The sequence below is a fragment of the Thermobia domestica genome, chromosome 11 (assembly GCF_964235325.1).
Source record: "Thermobia domestica chromosome 11, izTheDome1.hap1.1, whole genome shotgun sequence".
In the NCBI taxonomy this organism is placed as follows: Eukaryota; Metazoa; Arthropoda; class Insecta; order Zygentoma; family Lepismatidae; genus Thermobia; species Thermobia domestica.
This window is the reverse complement of record NC_137464.1, coordinates 77,004,691-77,018,724: the sequence shown is the minus strand read 5'-3', so window position 1 is coordinate 77,018,724 and position 14,034 is coordinate 77,004,691. Positions and strand designations below refer to the sequence as shown.

Here is a 14,034-nt window from a genome sequence, read left to right as displayed (position 1 = left end):
ACCTTCAATTTTCTTATTTCCTCGTGTCTACCAGTATCATGCTGACTGATACCTGCTATTAATGAATCTGGTTTCTTTATACACGTTTAATCGAAAGAGTTAATTTTCAGTGGCATGAGGAAGAACGAACAAGAAGGTCGGATATTGGCTAAAACAATGCCTTGTTTTTCAAATTTTGGAGTCGCTTAACTTAGTGTATAGTATAATAACATAAGACTTAAAATATCGTAGCTACAATTTAAAACATAATCGAATATAAATAAAATAAAGAGTTTGTTTGTGTACGTATCTGTCTGTCTGTCTGTGTGTCTGTGTGCGGAACGGGGACCAGACGAGTGGACCGAGAGTTACCAAATTTGGGTCACGGGTACCTTAGGCTAGGCCTCAGACCAAGACGAAGCGTTATTTTTTTTTCAAAATTTCAAACCAGATTGGTCTCAGGAAGGGGGGCGTTTACCGGGAGCAGCTTGGGGACCAGTCAAGTTGACCGAGAGTTACCAAATGTTGGTTATGGATACCTTAATCCAGGCTCCAGACCAAGGCAAAGTTTTTTTTTTTTAATTCGAAACATAGGGGTCTCAGGGCTTTTACCTGGGCATGTGAAAATAGTAGAAAATGACCGCTATTAGTGTCGAATTTATAGTTTTCGCGGTCGCTGAGATCAATGGTGAAACTCTGATCGCATTAACTTCCAAATTCACCGTATTCCGTTGCGGGCCGGGGGTCACCGGCGGGGATACCGAGACATGTAAAAGTAATCCAAAATGACCGATATTAGTGTCAAATCCATAGTTTAAGCGGTCGCTGAGATCAATGGTGACACTTCTATTAGCGATGATTTGCAAATTCAGCTACCATTGTATGCGAGCCGGGGGTCAGTGGGGGATACCGAGAATGTAAAAATAGCTCAAAATGACCAATATTAGTGTCAAACCCATAGTTTTCGCTGTCGCTGAAATCAATAGTGATACTCCCACAGGTGTTAACTTCCAAATACAACCCCCATGCAAAAAATGGATATATTCAGCTAGCTATAAATAAAATATAAATTTTAAATTTAATGGTAAATATTACATCGCGATTATTATGAATAACTAATAATCTAATAATTATAAATGGGTAATAATAATCTCGGGCAAGTATTCAAGCATTGCATTTTCTCCACAAAGTAATTTACACAAGCTATGAAGAAAATTTGAAAAAAAGTATAAAATTATCTTGAAACCAATACTAAATGTGACAGAATCTACAAAAACAATCGATAAAATGCAAAACAAAGGTACTATTTGTAGTAAAAATGTAACGAAGGATCTAATCTTAGCTGGTGATCAATCCAGACCATTACAATCTTCCTGAGAAGCAAAATTGATATTCTTTTGTAAAATGGAAAATATATGTTCTCCATTTTATCAGAAAATATTTATTTTCTGGGCAACTAATCAAAGAGTAAAAATAAAGTTTAGTACGCAACTAATATAATCTCTTTTTTAACTACAGGACACGATATTATGAATATTAATTTAAGCAGTCGTGTAAATTGAAATCCTTCATACTTAAGTTTAGTTTTTTCTCTGGAAAATTGTTTAACTTTGTAATATAGAGAAATTCTCCGTAATAATACGAATTAATTTTAGTCTATTAAGCAATACGATCTTTAAAGGTACTATAATTACCACGAATGGATAAACATAATACATATTTATTGAAAGGGGAGAAGTAATGAGTACGAATCATTATCTAATGTAATTGCTGAATAGCAAATGCTCGTCCTGCTTTTTTATTGTTCCTGTCACTTCTGTCAGAAATTACTTATTAACTTAGGAATTATTTGTTTCTTCTTAGTCATACTAGTAATATTTTAAAGCCTATGAAGCGAAAGCAAAGTACCATTTAATCTCTCCGTTGAAGAAAAAGAAAAAAATATCTTGGATGGTGTATGGTCAATGCTTCTATACGAGGAATTATTTATTAAGTCTTACATTGGTTTGATATTACTTGATCCATATTGCGTTATTGAACACTTGAACCCTCTTCCACCCTTAGGATATGCATTTCAATGAAGCGCAATGATAAAAATTCTTAATGGCTCCTCTTTGCACCTCCATCCCTACCTACCTTTTCTCATCCTCCTGAACTCGGACTTAAACGGCACTAGAATTGTCACTATTGATCTCAGCTATCACGAGAACTACGGATTGGATACTAATATTAGTTGTTCTTGATTATTTTTACATACCAACCAGTTTTACCTTCACCCCTCACTCGATGCAGGAAAAAGATGAATTTGGACTGGAAGGTATCACGACTATATGCATACAAACTTTCTGATGAGATGACTCAGCCATGGGACTGAAGCTTCCCTAGCGATCATATGCGACTACTATGTCATTGCATGTTCTGAAAGTCCTTACAAAGTTTAACCAAGTCAGCACGCATTACTTGGCGTGTTCAGTCAGAAGTCGGTGAATGTAAACCTTTCTTTATATCAAATTGCTGTTTGATTTACTTTTGCATATAACTTCGGAACTTCTTGGAATTCCAACAATCCATCGAACTGATGTGAATTATTCAAATAGAAGATTCCATCCACCGAAAATGAGTAATATTAGGATTCTCATTGAATATTTATGGAATACATTAAGGATTTCTCATTGGCTTTCTTAACTCTTTCTTCCACCACGAAAGGAACACCTTCCTGCAAAATAATGTTGATATTAAAATTTTCAAAAGTCGCTTAAATAACTCCTAAGAGAATAGATATTTAGAATATCAGCCGATGTATTCAGAGAACAAGACATGTGCTCGAATGTTAAATCTATCTCTGTAACCTTTATATAATCCAATTAATCCTAGGATGAAGAGTTTTTGCAGTTGGATTCATATTTCACTTAATTATTTTCACAATATCGAAGAAAGTTTTCAGATATAAATACAATAGAAAAAATAATTACACCTATAAAAACTATAATTTCTAGTGGAAATATAGTGTTATTACATAAGAATCATCGTACAGCTTCCGTAAATAATGATGACAGGATATTCCTTAATAGGGATACGGACAAAATCTCGCGGCCGAAACATCGCCGCCCAAAATCTCGCCGGCCAAAACCTCGCGGGACAAAATCTCGCCGGGCCAAAACCTCGCCGCCCAAAACCTCGCGGGACAAAATCTCGCCGGGCCGAAAAATCGCGTGGCCAAAACCTCGCCGCCCAAATCTTGCGTGGCCAAAACCTCGCGTTGCCAAAACTTCGCCACCCAAAATCTCGCCGGGCCAAAACCTCGCCACCCAAAGCATCGCGTGGCCAAAACCTTGCCGCGAATCAAACTTTTCTTTAAAATTTACCCAATGAGTTTCTTAATATGCAATTCCACATTACAAATAATAATAATAATAATAATAATAAATAGAAGAAAAAAAGATGAAGAAGAAGAAGAAGAAAAAGAAGAAGATACAAAACATCGTGTGCGTGGGCTTTCTCGGGTTATTCCCGTTTCCTCCCACTTTCTTTATTCTATCATTTCCTTCATCCTGGTCATCTACGTCTCCTTTAACCTACAGGACATAATCAAGGGACGTCGTAAAAACTCATATATTATTTCATACTTTCATAAATATTATTAGATTTTTGTTAAAATTTTAAGTTTTTGGATGTTCCAAAGTTCACGAAACTAACCCCGTTAGTTGTCATTCATTGCCTTATGCAGACTTTCTTTCCCTATAACTAGTTTAAAAACATCCTGTCGCCCTACCTTCACATTGAAATCCTCTAATACAGAAATAGAATTTTCATATGGTATCGCGGAACTTGGTCAAATACCCGGTGATACTACTTCTGAAACAGCGTCTTTTATACCGTCATCCTTATCATATGTTGGAACATTTACATTTTCGTCAGGCGAGATTTTGGGTATGGCGATATTTTGGGGCGCGAGGTTTTGGAAGACGAGGTTTTGGCAAGGCGAGGATTTGGGTGGCGAGGTTTTGGCCAGGCGAAGTTTTGGCCCCGCGACGTTTTTGGCGGCGAGGTTTTGGCCAGGCGAGATTTTGTCCCGCGATGTTTTGGCCAGGCGAGGTTTCGGCCCGGCGAGATTTTGGGCCGCGAGGTTTTGGGAGGCGAGGTTTTGGGAGGCGAGGTTTTGGCCAGGCGAGGTTTTGGTCCGCGAGGTTGTCGCCGCGAGGTTTTGTACCCAAACCTCCTTAATAGCTTACGAAGTTCTTATAGCAAGGATTAACTAATACGTACCAGTGGTATGAAAAATTGAATTGGCTAATAGCAGGTAGTAAACTTATTAAACTATTATAGAAATCTTCCGTAGAATACGGACTAAGTAATTTCCTACACTTTTTACAAGTTTATAGAATGACACGTCAATAAAGAAAACTCCTTTATTAAATACATTCTCTAACTGACTAATTTTAAAAGGGAATGTAATTGATTTTTAGTGTACTTGATTTATTCGAATCGTAATTCGTTTATTTAAAATCCAGAGCCGGTTTAAAAACGAATTAAACAGGATAACCTAAAATAAAATCTGTTTTGAGATTTTTTAATAATATAAAGTTGCATCTCAAACGAACGACTGTATACATATTTAACTTTAAAATCTGAAAATCCTTAGCTGTGTGAATGTCACTTGCAGTAAAAGTAGTCAATGCTATAACAATAAATGGCCTTAGCTTTGCAGATGAAAAATTACCGTTTAAAATTTCATACAATCCAACTCATCAAGTTCAGATCCTAATCTTGTCTGTTTCAAATTTCGGAAGTACTCCATATACATCACCTTGAACAATCGGAGAAGGACGTGTCGAAAATATCAGGTATACTTAACATTTTCTTCATCTTCGTCGATAAATAATGACACTTTAAATTTAGGAAGATTAGATGTAATACAGATTAAACACGGATTTAAGATGAATATATTCAAAACCGATTAAAATTTTCTAAGTTTTCATTTAGATCATGAGATCTTTCACTGTTATTCATGTTATCGCGACTGGAGTCATTGATATTAGCGGAATAAGAGAACAATGTATGCAGTCGATGCCTTGCTTAGTTATCGATTTTCATACCAGTTTAGCTTAAGAATTACTGTAGCAAGACCACTTAGGACCTTTGTCAATTGTAGATAGATAGTCCTTTAATAGGTATTATCAATTTGAATAGAGAGGTTATGGTTCAGATTTGACCAATGTGATTTTAGAATGATCACATTGGACAAAATTACTTCTATTATCGTTCCTGTGACTTTTATTATATTAATGTTAAAAAGATCTCTACTTCGATTATAATTGTCTCGATCACGGTTGTTCCCTCTGTTTCGAAAAGTTGATATATCATTACTGTAATTGGTACGGGTATGTAACGTCCCTCTTTGGTCGTTACATAATTCCCCAAAGAGAAATATTCTCTGGTTCTTGTCCACTTTGAAGGACTAAAAATGGACAACAATCGGGCGAGCCTCGCTCAGACGTCTGCATAAGCATTTCTTTCTTCTGCTGTGCGATGGCGTGGATGCTATTTATACGTAATGGTTTTTATAGTAATATATTTGTTTTCTTTGCTATATAAGGAATAGTATATTATTATTATTTTCAATTATAATAGTCACTTTACAATATTGTATTGTCTATAAATTAATACCATTTAGTTAATTTTCCTTTATTTATACCTAGTTGTTTCGAATCGGCCAATCAGAGGCATAGAAAGATTAACCGGCGCGGAAACGTACTTCCGGAGTGTACTGAAAAGTATGGCGAGCAACCTGTTGGGTCTTATTAGTAGTTGTTGGTATTAATATAACCCATCACACTGAGATTAATAGTGTTTACTATGATTTTTCACAGTTTATCATATAATGGGACGCTTCATTTTATGTAAGCGTAAGTTCAATGTACTGAACGTAAAAAAATCAGAACTATCGTAATGCTTATTAACCTACTAATGCGTCATATGAAAAAATGTGGATTCTTTCTTGTTCAAACCTTGGAACTAAAGGGACTTTGCCAGGTAAAATCGTTTACTTTAATTGTTAAGGAATGGAATCTTCTTCATTGGTAGGATTTATCTAAACCTATACTGAATTATAAACATTTTGGTAACTAGTTAATCTATGGAAAGTAAGTCACATGTCTACGCATTCTGCGCTAGTAAAATAGAAGTCATTTTATTTATGTGTTAGGAGTTATTAAGTACAAGCATGGACGTACGCAGGAGGTGGGTCCTGGGAATCCGGACCCCTTCCAAAAATTTCGACTTTTGTATAAATTTAGCCTAATTTTAGGGGCAATTTTAAGAATTTTAATATAAAATATCCTCATATTGAGTCTGGATCCCCCGAAATAAATTCCTGCGTACGCTACTGAGTACAAGTGATTATTTATCGTGAATAGTTAACGATAGGGCGTAGGCCAACTGAGTGTCGTAACTAGTAATTCGTATATCAGCAATGAAAACTATGTCTTCTAATAATTGTCTTTTCTGTGGGTACTTCGAAGGTGCCATGTCGTTCTAAAGTAAATAAGCTCTGTTCCAGTTAAGCTCCATCTCGCACCAGCATAGTAATATGCGCTATATTGTCTTTCTCATGTTATATGTATCAAACACTTTCTAGTGTATGTCTAAATCATCTTGTCTCTATATAATGAATGTCGCCACTAGTAATCATATATTCCTGTCTTCGTTAATTGAATGCAAACCATGTCTGACAAAGTATACGAAATTATTTTTCGTAAATGTTTGTTTATGATCTTGCACACTCAATGTCTTTATGTGATTCTAAGATCTGTAGAGTATACGTATTGTTACTTAATGAATACCGCTCAGGTCAGGCACGTCGGAGACGGTGGGCTTCTCTAGTTGTATGTATCTATAGTATAATATAATATAGATTCTATACTATAATATTTGGGTTTGTTAGATGTTATATTACGAAACGTTTATGTTTAGCTGGCTGTATATAGCATTTCCAATGAGTATTTCCGCTATTAAATATGATGTTACTGCCGCTACTGTAAACAAAATTACAGAGGTCACAATTTATTAGCAGCTAGGCCTCCTTTTGTAGTAGTTGGTTGCAGTTAGGCTTATAAGAGTGAAAATGTTACGTAATTTGGGGAGGGGCTGTCAACTCAGCCGGTCATATTGAAGTTTCTATATGTTTGTAAAGTACCACACAGCCCATTGTATGTCTGGTGAAATTATACTATATGCAGTCAGTCCGATATTGGCCTAGTGCATGAGTGATTTATTGCATTATCAAGTATTCTGAATATGATTGTATTTTATTGCGACTTATTGTAATATGCTATATTAATTTTGTTTCTCCTTATATTTCAGCCAATTACAGATTAATTTTTCATTTTCGTTAATATAATGATTTTGTTACCGATATTGAGTAAACTTATGTCACTATTAATGTAATTCCTTATATTTGTATTTCAGATCAGAAACACATCCAGAGTTCCCGTACAATGATTTTTACTAGAGGGTGAGATTGCGTTTCTTTTCGTGAAGGACCACAATCACGAAAGTTTTCAGTTGCATCTTTAAAAATGTAGCTAATTACATCAAGAATAGCAGACATATAAAATACAAGCTTTTGTGTTACCATTAATACTGATTGTTCAATGATAAAAATAAATTGCTTCTGAGTAAATAAGTTATTTTAATGGTTTAGTGATCGCACCCAAACCTATTCAAAATATGACTTTGGATAAAAGTCTTTAAAACTTATTTTCGAATAAAAGTTCAGTATGGTAATTCATGTTTGACATATTAAGTACACCTGAAAGAAATGTTGATCATAACGACACATCTTTTTGCAGAAACATTCCATCTCTGATCATGTTTTTTTCTTAAAACTTAATAAGTTCAGAAGCGTTTTCTTTCGTATATTGCAAACATTATATGAAACAGAAACTAAAACATGCTAATTCAATTGACAACATTTGTGCTATTACTTCTACTTTATTTTATCTCTTATGAAATTTTACACTAGCTATTACAGGAAAAGTACCTCTTGTGAAACAAGTTCTAGCATATGTATTTTAAGTAGCCACGTCAGAGAATATTCTTGGTTGGTTTATTTGGTCTCTCAGCACCGAGGTTAATAGATAACACCCTATAGCTTAACGTGAGATCCGAACTGTTGAGTGTAGTATAATAGTTTTAGTTCGGTAAGTGTTTTGAGAATCAGGCACATACCATGTTGTCTAAGTTGGTCTATAAAAATCTAGCTAGTTAAGAAAGAAATAGTCTTACTTAGCTTTATGAAACAGTGGATCTGGGAAGATGTGGATAGATTGACATACCAAATGGCACGCGGATAAGCTCTAGAGTTTTTAACTCACAATTTTAATCATTTTTTACTATTTACAATTTCTTATTTACATAATGTAACACTAAGTTAGAATAATCACAATATGTCCGGTGCTAATATTAACATTTACTTTGCACAATCCTTAATTTTTTACAGATGAATTCAGACTTATGTCTGTACCACTCTACTTTCAACATGTGCTATATCTACATTATATTTTTAAATACAATACAAATTTACTTTATAACAAACTTAGAGAACTTAGCTTTGCCCCCAAGATAATACCACGTGACATTACGTCACGTTCGGGTGATTCAACTTTGATGTTAATCAAACCTCACCCGAGAAGATGTGGTCTTGACACCTACGTAATGGTAAAAGCTGTCACATTACAATTAAACCTATGTCAAAAAGTCTGTGTTGTTCAGGTGCGACTAAATTCAAATAGATTATGGTAGTTGCCGAAAAATGGTGATCAAGTAGATTAGGTATGTAATCAGTTTATGATACTAATAGAGATTGCTTAATTTTAAAAAGCTTATATGTAAGTAGCCAACATTTCATTAGTTTGTCAATATTTATAACGGAATAACACGAACCACATTAGTTCCATCGAAAGTCGAACCCGGGTCTTTCACTGCGTGCGCTAATCATATTGCTATGAGAGAGCTCCAGAGCCTTTACACTACTTAGTTAAAAAAATTGTGGTGGAAAATTCCTAAAGTAGCAGCAGAGCATCACTATGCTAAACTGGAATTCATCGATGAATTTTGAGATTACCGTTAAAGAAAAATGGCACAAACAGGTCTGGGTTCAACCCTTTTTCCCTACTGGTTCCGAGAAGCATCCCACCATATTACCACCAAAATGCAAAATAAAAACATTTTTCTTCAATTTTCAAAATGTTTCACATAGTGGAGGGGGAGATGAAGCACTTCAAAATTAAGTGAAACTCTCCATACAGCACGAACCTCTCTCTGATATTTGTCTCATAATTTGATCATTAAGGGCCTTCCTAAAAATAATATTCTGAACTATATTTACTTCATATACCTAATTTCCCCAATGATTAGGAAAAACAAAACAGTCACGTCAAGACATGTTGAATAGCAATAAACACTTCCTCTTTTACTGTTTATATTTGTGAGAAAAACTTGACTTTTGTCCATACAATGAGAATGAATAATCTAAGTATATGTTTGAAATGTACTAAAAATTTTAAAGTTTTTTCTAGGGATATGAAGAAAGCATGTTAGCAAATCTTACTCTTGCAGTAATTTCAAAATCTCATAGATTTTTCCTCAAAAAGTTGCAATGAAGAACCACTTTTGTATACTCTACTAAATTTAAATGAAAAATGATTTATAAAAAGTTACAGCGACTATAATTAATACATAAACATGAATATGTTTAATACTTTGACGCAGGTAACGAAGATTTGCTGAATTAGTATTACAATAATATTTTATTGAATCATTTGAAAAGCTGCTGGCCTTTACTAATTTCCACAATATAGATGCTCTTCTGTTTATGCACAATGGATGCTATATAGGGAAAAATTGAAACGTTAAACCTTCGTTGATTACGCACATTATAACTAACCTGTGAAACTTGAAATTGGGTGAACATAGACAATATATATAGAGTCTATGTTCAAGCATAACTTCAACCAATTTTGATTATTCTTTTCTTATGTGAAAGGGCACACTTTTCCGGTGGTTTCATACGATTTTCATTAGAATGATAATCTTTAGAGCTAAATCACAAAACTTGTCAATGGCTGACAGTGTGAATCATTAAGTCTTTTGTCTATGATAACTCAAGGCTTCGACAAAGGTTCAGTGATTTTGATTATTCTTTTTTTTGTTTGAAAGAGCATTTCTTCATTGTAGTCTTACGTAAACTTTAAAAGGATCTAACGATAATCATTGGAACTAGATCATGAAAGTTCTTAATGGTTATAAGTATTTATCAATATGTATGTTCTGTATGATCACTCACAATTTCAACAAATATGCACCGATGTTGACAATTATTTTATATTTTGATGTGTGGACATGTAAATCACATTCTGTTGCAGAAGCAATTTACTGATCATGTCTGCTATACGATTAACAGATTACTTCACGTATACTAAAATTATTAATATACTTCATTGAACTAAAAAGATTTAGATGTTTTGCACCAAATTAGTTATTAACTTGAGCTCTTTACATTGTCTTTATCCGGAGAACTCAAAAATTACTAACGTATAGATTTCTGTTTCAAGAGGTGGAGAGGTGGTGGGAGCAAGATTCCCGGAAATTTATGCAGAAGTAGTGGTTGTTTGAATAGAAATGTATATATTGATGCCCTGCAGTGTTTACTTCTGGCACAATACGAAGACTACACGTTTGAGTGCTAACATCAACAATCTGTGTTTTGTGCGAACGAATAGATTTCACAGCAGATGAAAACGTGGAGGATGAAAACCATTTAATGCGGCGCTTGACCTCAACGACAAAAAAGCTTTTAGTAATAATAAGTTCACGGATTCCTTGAACGTCCGACAGTCACGAGACCAAGTCCGATGTGCTGCTTTACAATTGTCACATTTAGGCGGGGCCTTACGTTGCCACAAAATATTACATCAGAACAATTTCTTCAGTTGACAAAGACATAGCATGACGTAGTTGAGTGACCGAAATGCTGGCATTTAAAACAGCGAAAAGAGAGAGGAATGTATGGTTTTACCTTTAAGCGATATACAGTAAGATTTGAAGGTAAGTTTGAGATACCAAACGTAATGATATATTCGTTTGCCAGTTGTAGCTCACCACACTTGGGGAAAAGGATTCGCTTAATGTCTACAACATAATGCTTCAGCCATTCATCCTTGATCTGGGCTTCCGATAAGCTTTGAAGGTCAAAACAAATGATCACGCCTTTAGTTATACTCAGTTTTGGATGTGTATCAGCTTGTATTGGGATTTTGCTCAATGTGGTGCATTTGAGCAATAACTTTGATTGTTTGTCATTGACACTTTGTACAAACTACAATCAGTTTCTTCTTTTGTTTCTTTAATAAGCAAATATCGTGGAACAATTTCCACGATCTTTCCCTCGTTCACTTTATCTGATTTGTTATTTGTATCTCTATCTTTTAAGGGAGTTTGATGCTGTGTCATGTGAAAATAACCATAATCTTTTCAACTTCCCCTCCATCGTTCTTGAGGATCGAGGCAGACAGGTACACCCTACCACAGCTCTTGTCAGGAAGCTGAACAATGACTCCAACCCAATATGCAAGGAACCAAGGCTACTTCTATTCTCGAATGAGGTACTTTTAAGGAGAGTACCGTTCCACCGGTTCATAGAAGAGACCAAACTTCTTGGAGGTCCAAAATACCGCATTCCTAGCTTACCCTTTCTGGACATCACTCCATCCAGTACGCCAACAAGTTTAACTCGACCGTCACAAGACTTCAGGTCAATGAAAATCAGATCCAAAAATCATTACCAGGTCAAAATAATTTTAAAATTTTAAATCTGGGCCCGCAAAGCATGTTGGAGTCCATAAACTTTTGCAAAGCCACATAAGAAAATCAGGCCGGGTTCATCCAAGCCATCACATTGTACAGTAACATCATTTTCCAACGGCAGATTTGTGATATAGACAATCATCAGTAGCAGAAATTTTACGGGAAGGTAGTGAGCTCTCAACCTTGAGGACCAGTGGCTCTTGCAGTTCGGAATAACTGGGCAGTCGCTACATTCTTGATGCCAGGCAGCTGTATACAGGTGTTATTCGTCAAATTTATTACAAATTCAGAAATACATATTATATTTTATGAACCGGTTTACTCGTTAATATACACTGTGAAATAGTTCGGCTAATCCATATGTTTGTCAGGATTTATTAGAAGCATTTAAGATTGTATCCATAATGAAACAGAAGAGCGTAAAAAAAGTATATTCGATAGTTAAACTCAAATCAGAAAATTTCGTCTGCATTCGTCCAATTGGTAGAATATATTTCCAGCATAGCAATCAAAATCAGACTGTAGAATCACTATTTTAAAGTCAATTCGGCAAATGAACGTATACTTCACTATTAAAAATCTCTAGAAGATAAAGAAATATTTACTAATTTGTGGCGTAGAATATTTATCGAAATATAAAAGTACTGAACATCAAATCGTTTTGTTGTACTAGAGACGGAAATATTAAAATTTATTAAGTATGCGGATTCTTTGGGCGTTGAAATTGACTTCAATCGACATCGATGTATTGCCCCTAAACCTCAAGTTGACAATGCTGATTTGTAAGTTCATCAGATGCTGGAGTCTTTTATGCAAAGGAGTTTATATCAGTGTTAGATATAATACTTACCTTATCCAAGTTAAATCTGCAGAAGCGCATAGAAATAATGAAACCTATTTTCTCAATTTTCAGTACACTCATGAAGAGAGAAAATAAAATGAGCCATGTTGAAGGGGCAGTTTCTTTATATCCAGCAGATTTAAAGTATGATACTTTGTAGTGTTATTAGAGTTAGAAATACTCAGTGATAAGTGCGTGAGTAAAATACACAGTATCATTATCAGATATAATGAGTAAATCACTATCTGTACCTGAAAGCATGAAGAACAGCAATACCACTTACCAGTACTTAAGCACTAAATACATATTGGACATACTACATTACATACTTGGTTAATTACATCATCAACCCTTATAGAACAAAATACAATCAACCGTTCGTTGCAGACCTCCGAAAGATTTACAAAACTGGTTTTAACTAATTTTCGCCAAAATTGCACTTATACGCACTTCATGCTCTCAGGTTCAGATATTATGAGAAATGTGTCTACTATACTGGCAAACAGTATATCTCACCTTGCTCTTGCTGCCTCTGCCTCAGTGTCAGTTATGTGTAACAAAAGAGCATTCAGGAAATTACAGCAGGTTAAAAATGCATACGTTCGACAAAGACGGGCGAATAATTATAATTCCCTTTGATACAATGTACCGAAAAGGATATTATAAATAGAGTCTTGATAAAAGTCAGATTGTTCATTGATGGATACTCCTTAAGCAACGCCGTGTCCAGATAGTTTCAGCATGAATTTTTGCTTACTATGAGACACCAAAAAAGTATACAGTGACTCACATTAATATTCGGACACTTGTATTTTGTTAAAAGCAGGAAGGATTATGAAATAAATGAGAGCCGTGAGAGTTAAAAAATGGGGTATTTAGATATTCATATACTTACAGAAAGAAAAGAAGTACAAATATGGTGTCTTGAACGAAAGAAGCAGAAAAAACTTACAGATACTGATGACACTGTGTATTTGCAACGCCACTTTAATATTCGGACACCTAGTACATAGATGTTTTGTGTGTGTTGTTTCTTGCTCACAAACGCTTCCCTAGTACTTAGTGGGAAACCCACGACGTTTCATGACTTCCTGCAAACGGTTGGACATGCTTCCAACAAGTTTGTTGGTAGAATGGGGCGATATGTCATCCCATGCTGCACGAAGAGCCCTTTTCAAATCGTCTCGTGATGTTACTTGTACCCGTTTGATCTGACGCTGTAACTCATCCAAGATATGCTCTCTAGGGTTAAGGTCGAGAGCGCAGTGGTGTTTCAAGCACTTTCGGACAATTATACAGCAACCATTCGCGCACCAAATGCGCTTTATGCTTCGCGTCATTATCCGGGT

At 35.1% G+C, this 14,034-nt stretch overlaps 1 protein-coding gene across 1 annotated transcript in view; it reads left to right on the top strand.

Annotated features, from left to right (window-relative positions):
• Nucleotides 1–7,618, top strand: part of LOC145665181 (1,5-anhydro-D-fructose reductase-like) — a 96,935-nt gene extending 89,317 nt beyond the window's left edge. The window contains exon 7 of the mRNA XM_081732465.1: nucleotides 7,447–7,618. Coding sequence (XP_081588591.1) covers nucleotides 7,447–7,489 — 43 coding nt within the window. The 3' untranslated portion in view covers nucleotides 7,490–7,618. The remainder of the gene's footprint in view (nucleotides 1–7,446) is intronic.
• Nucleotides 7,619–14,034: the final 6,416 nt, after the last annotated feature.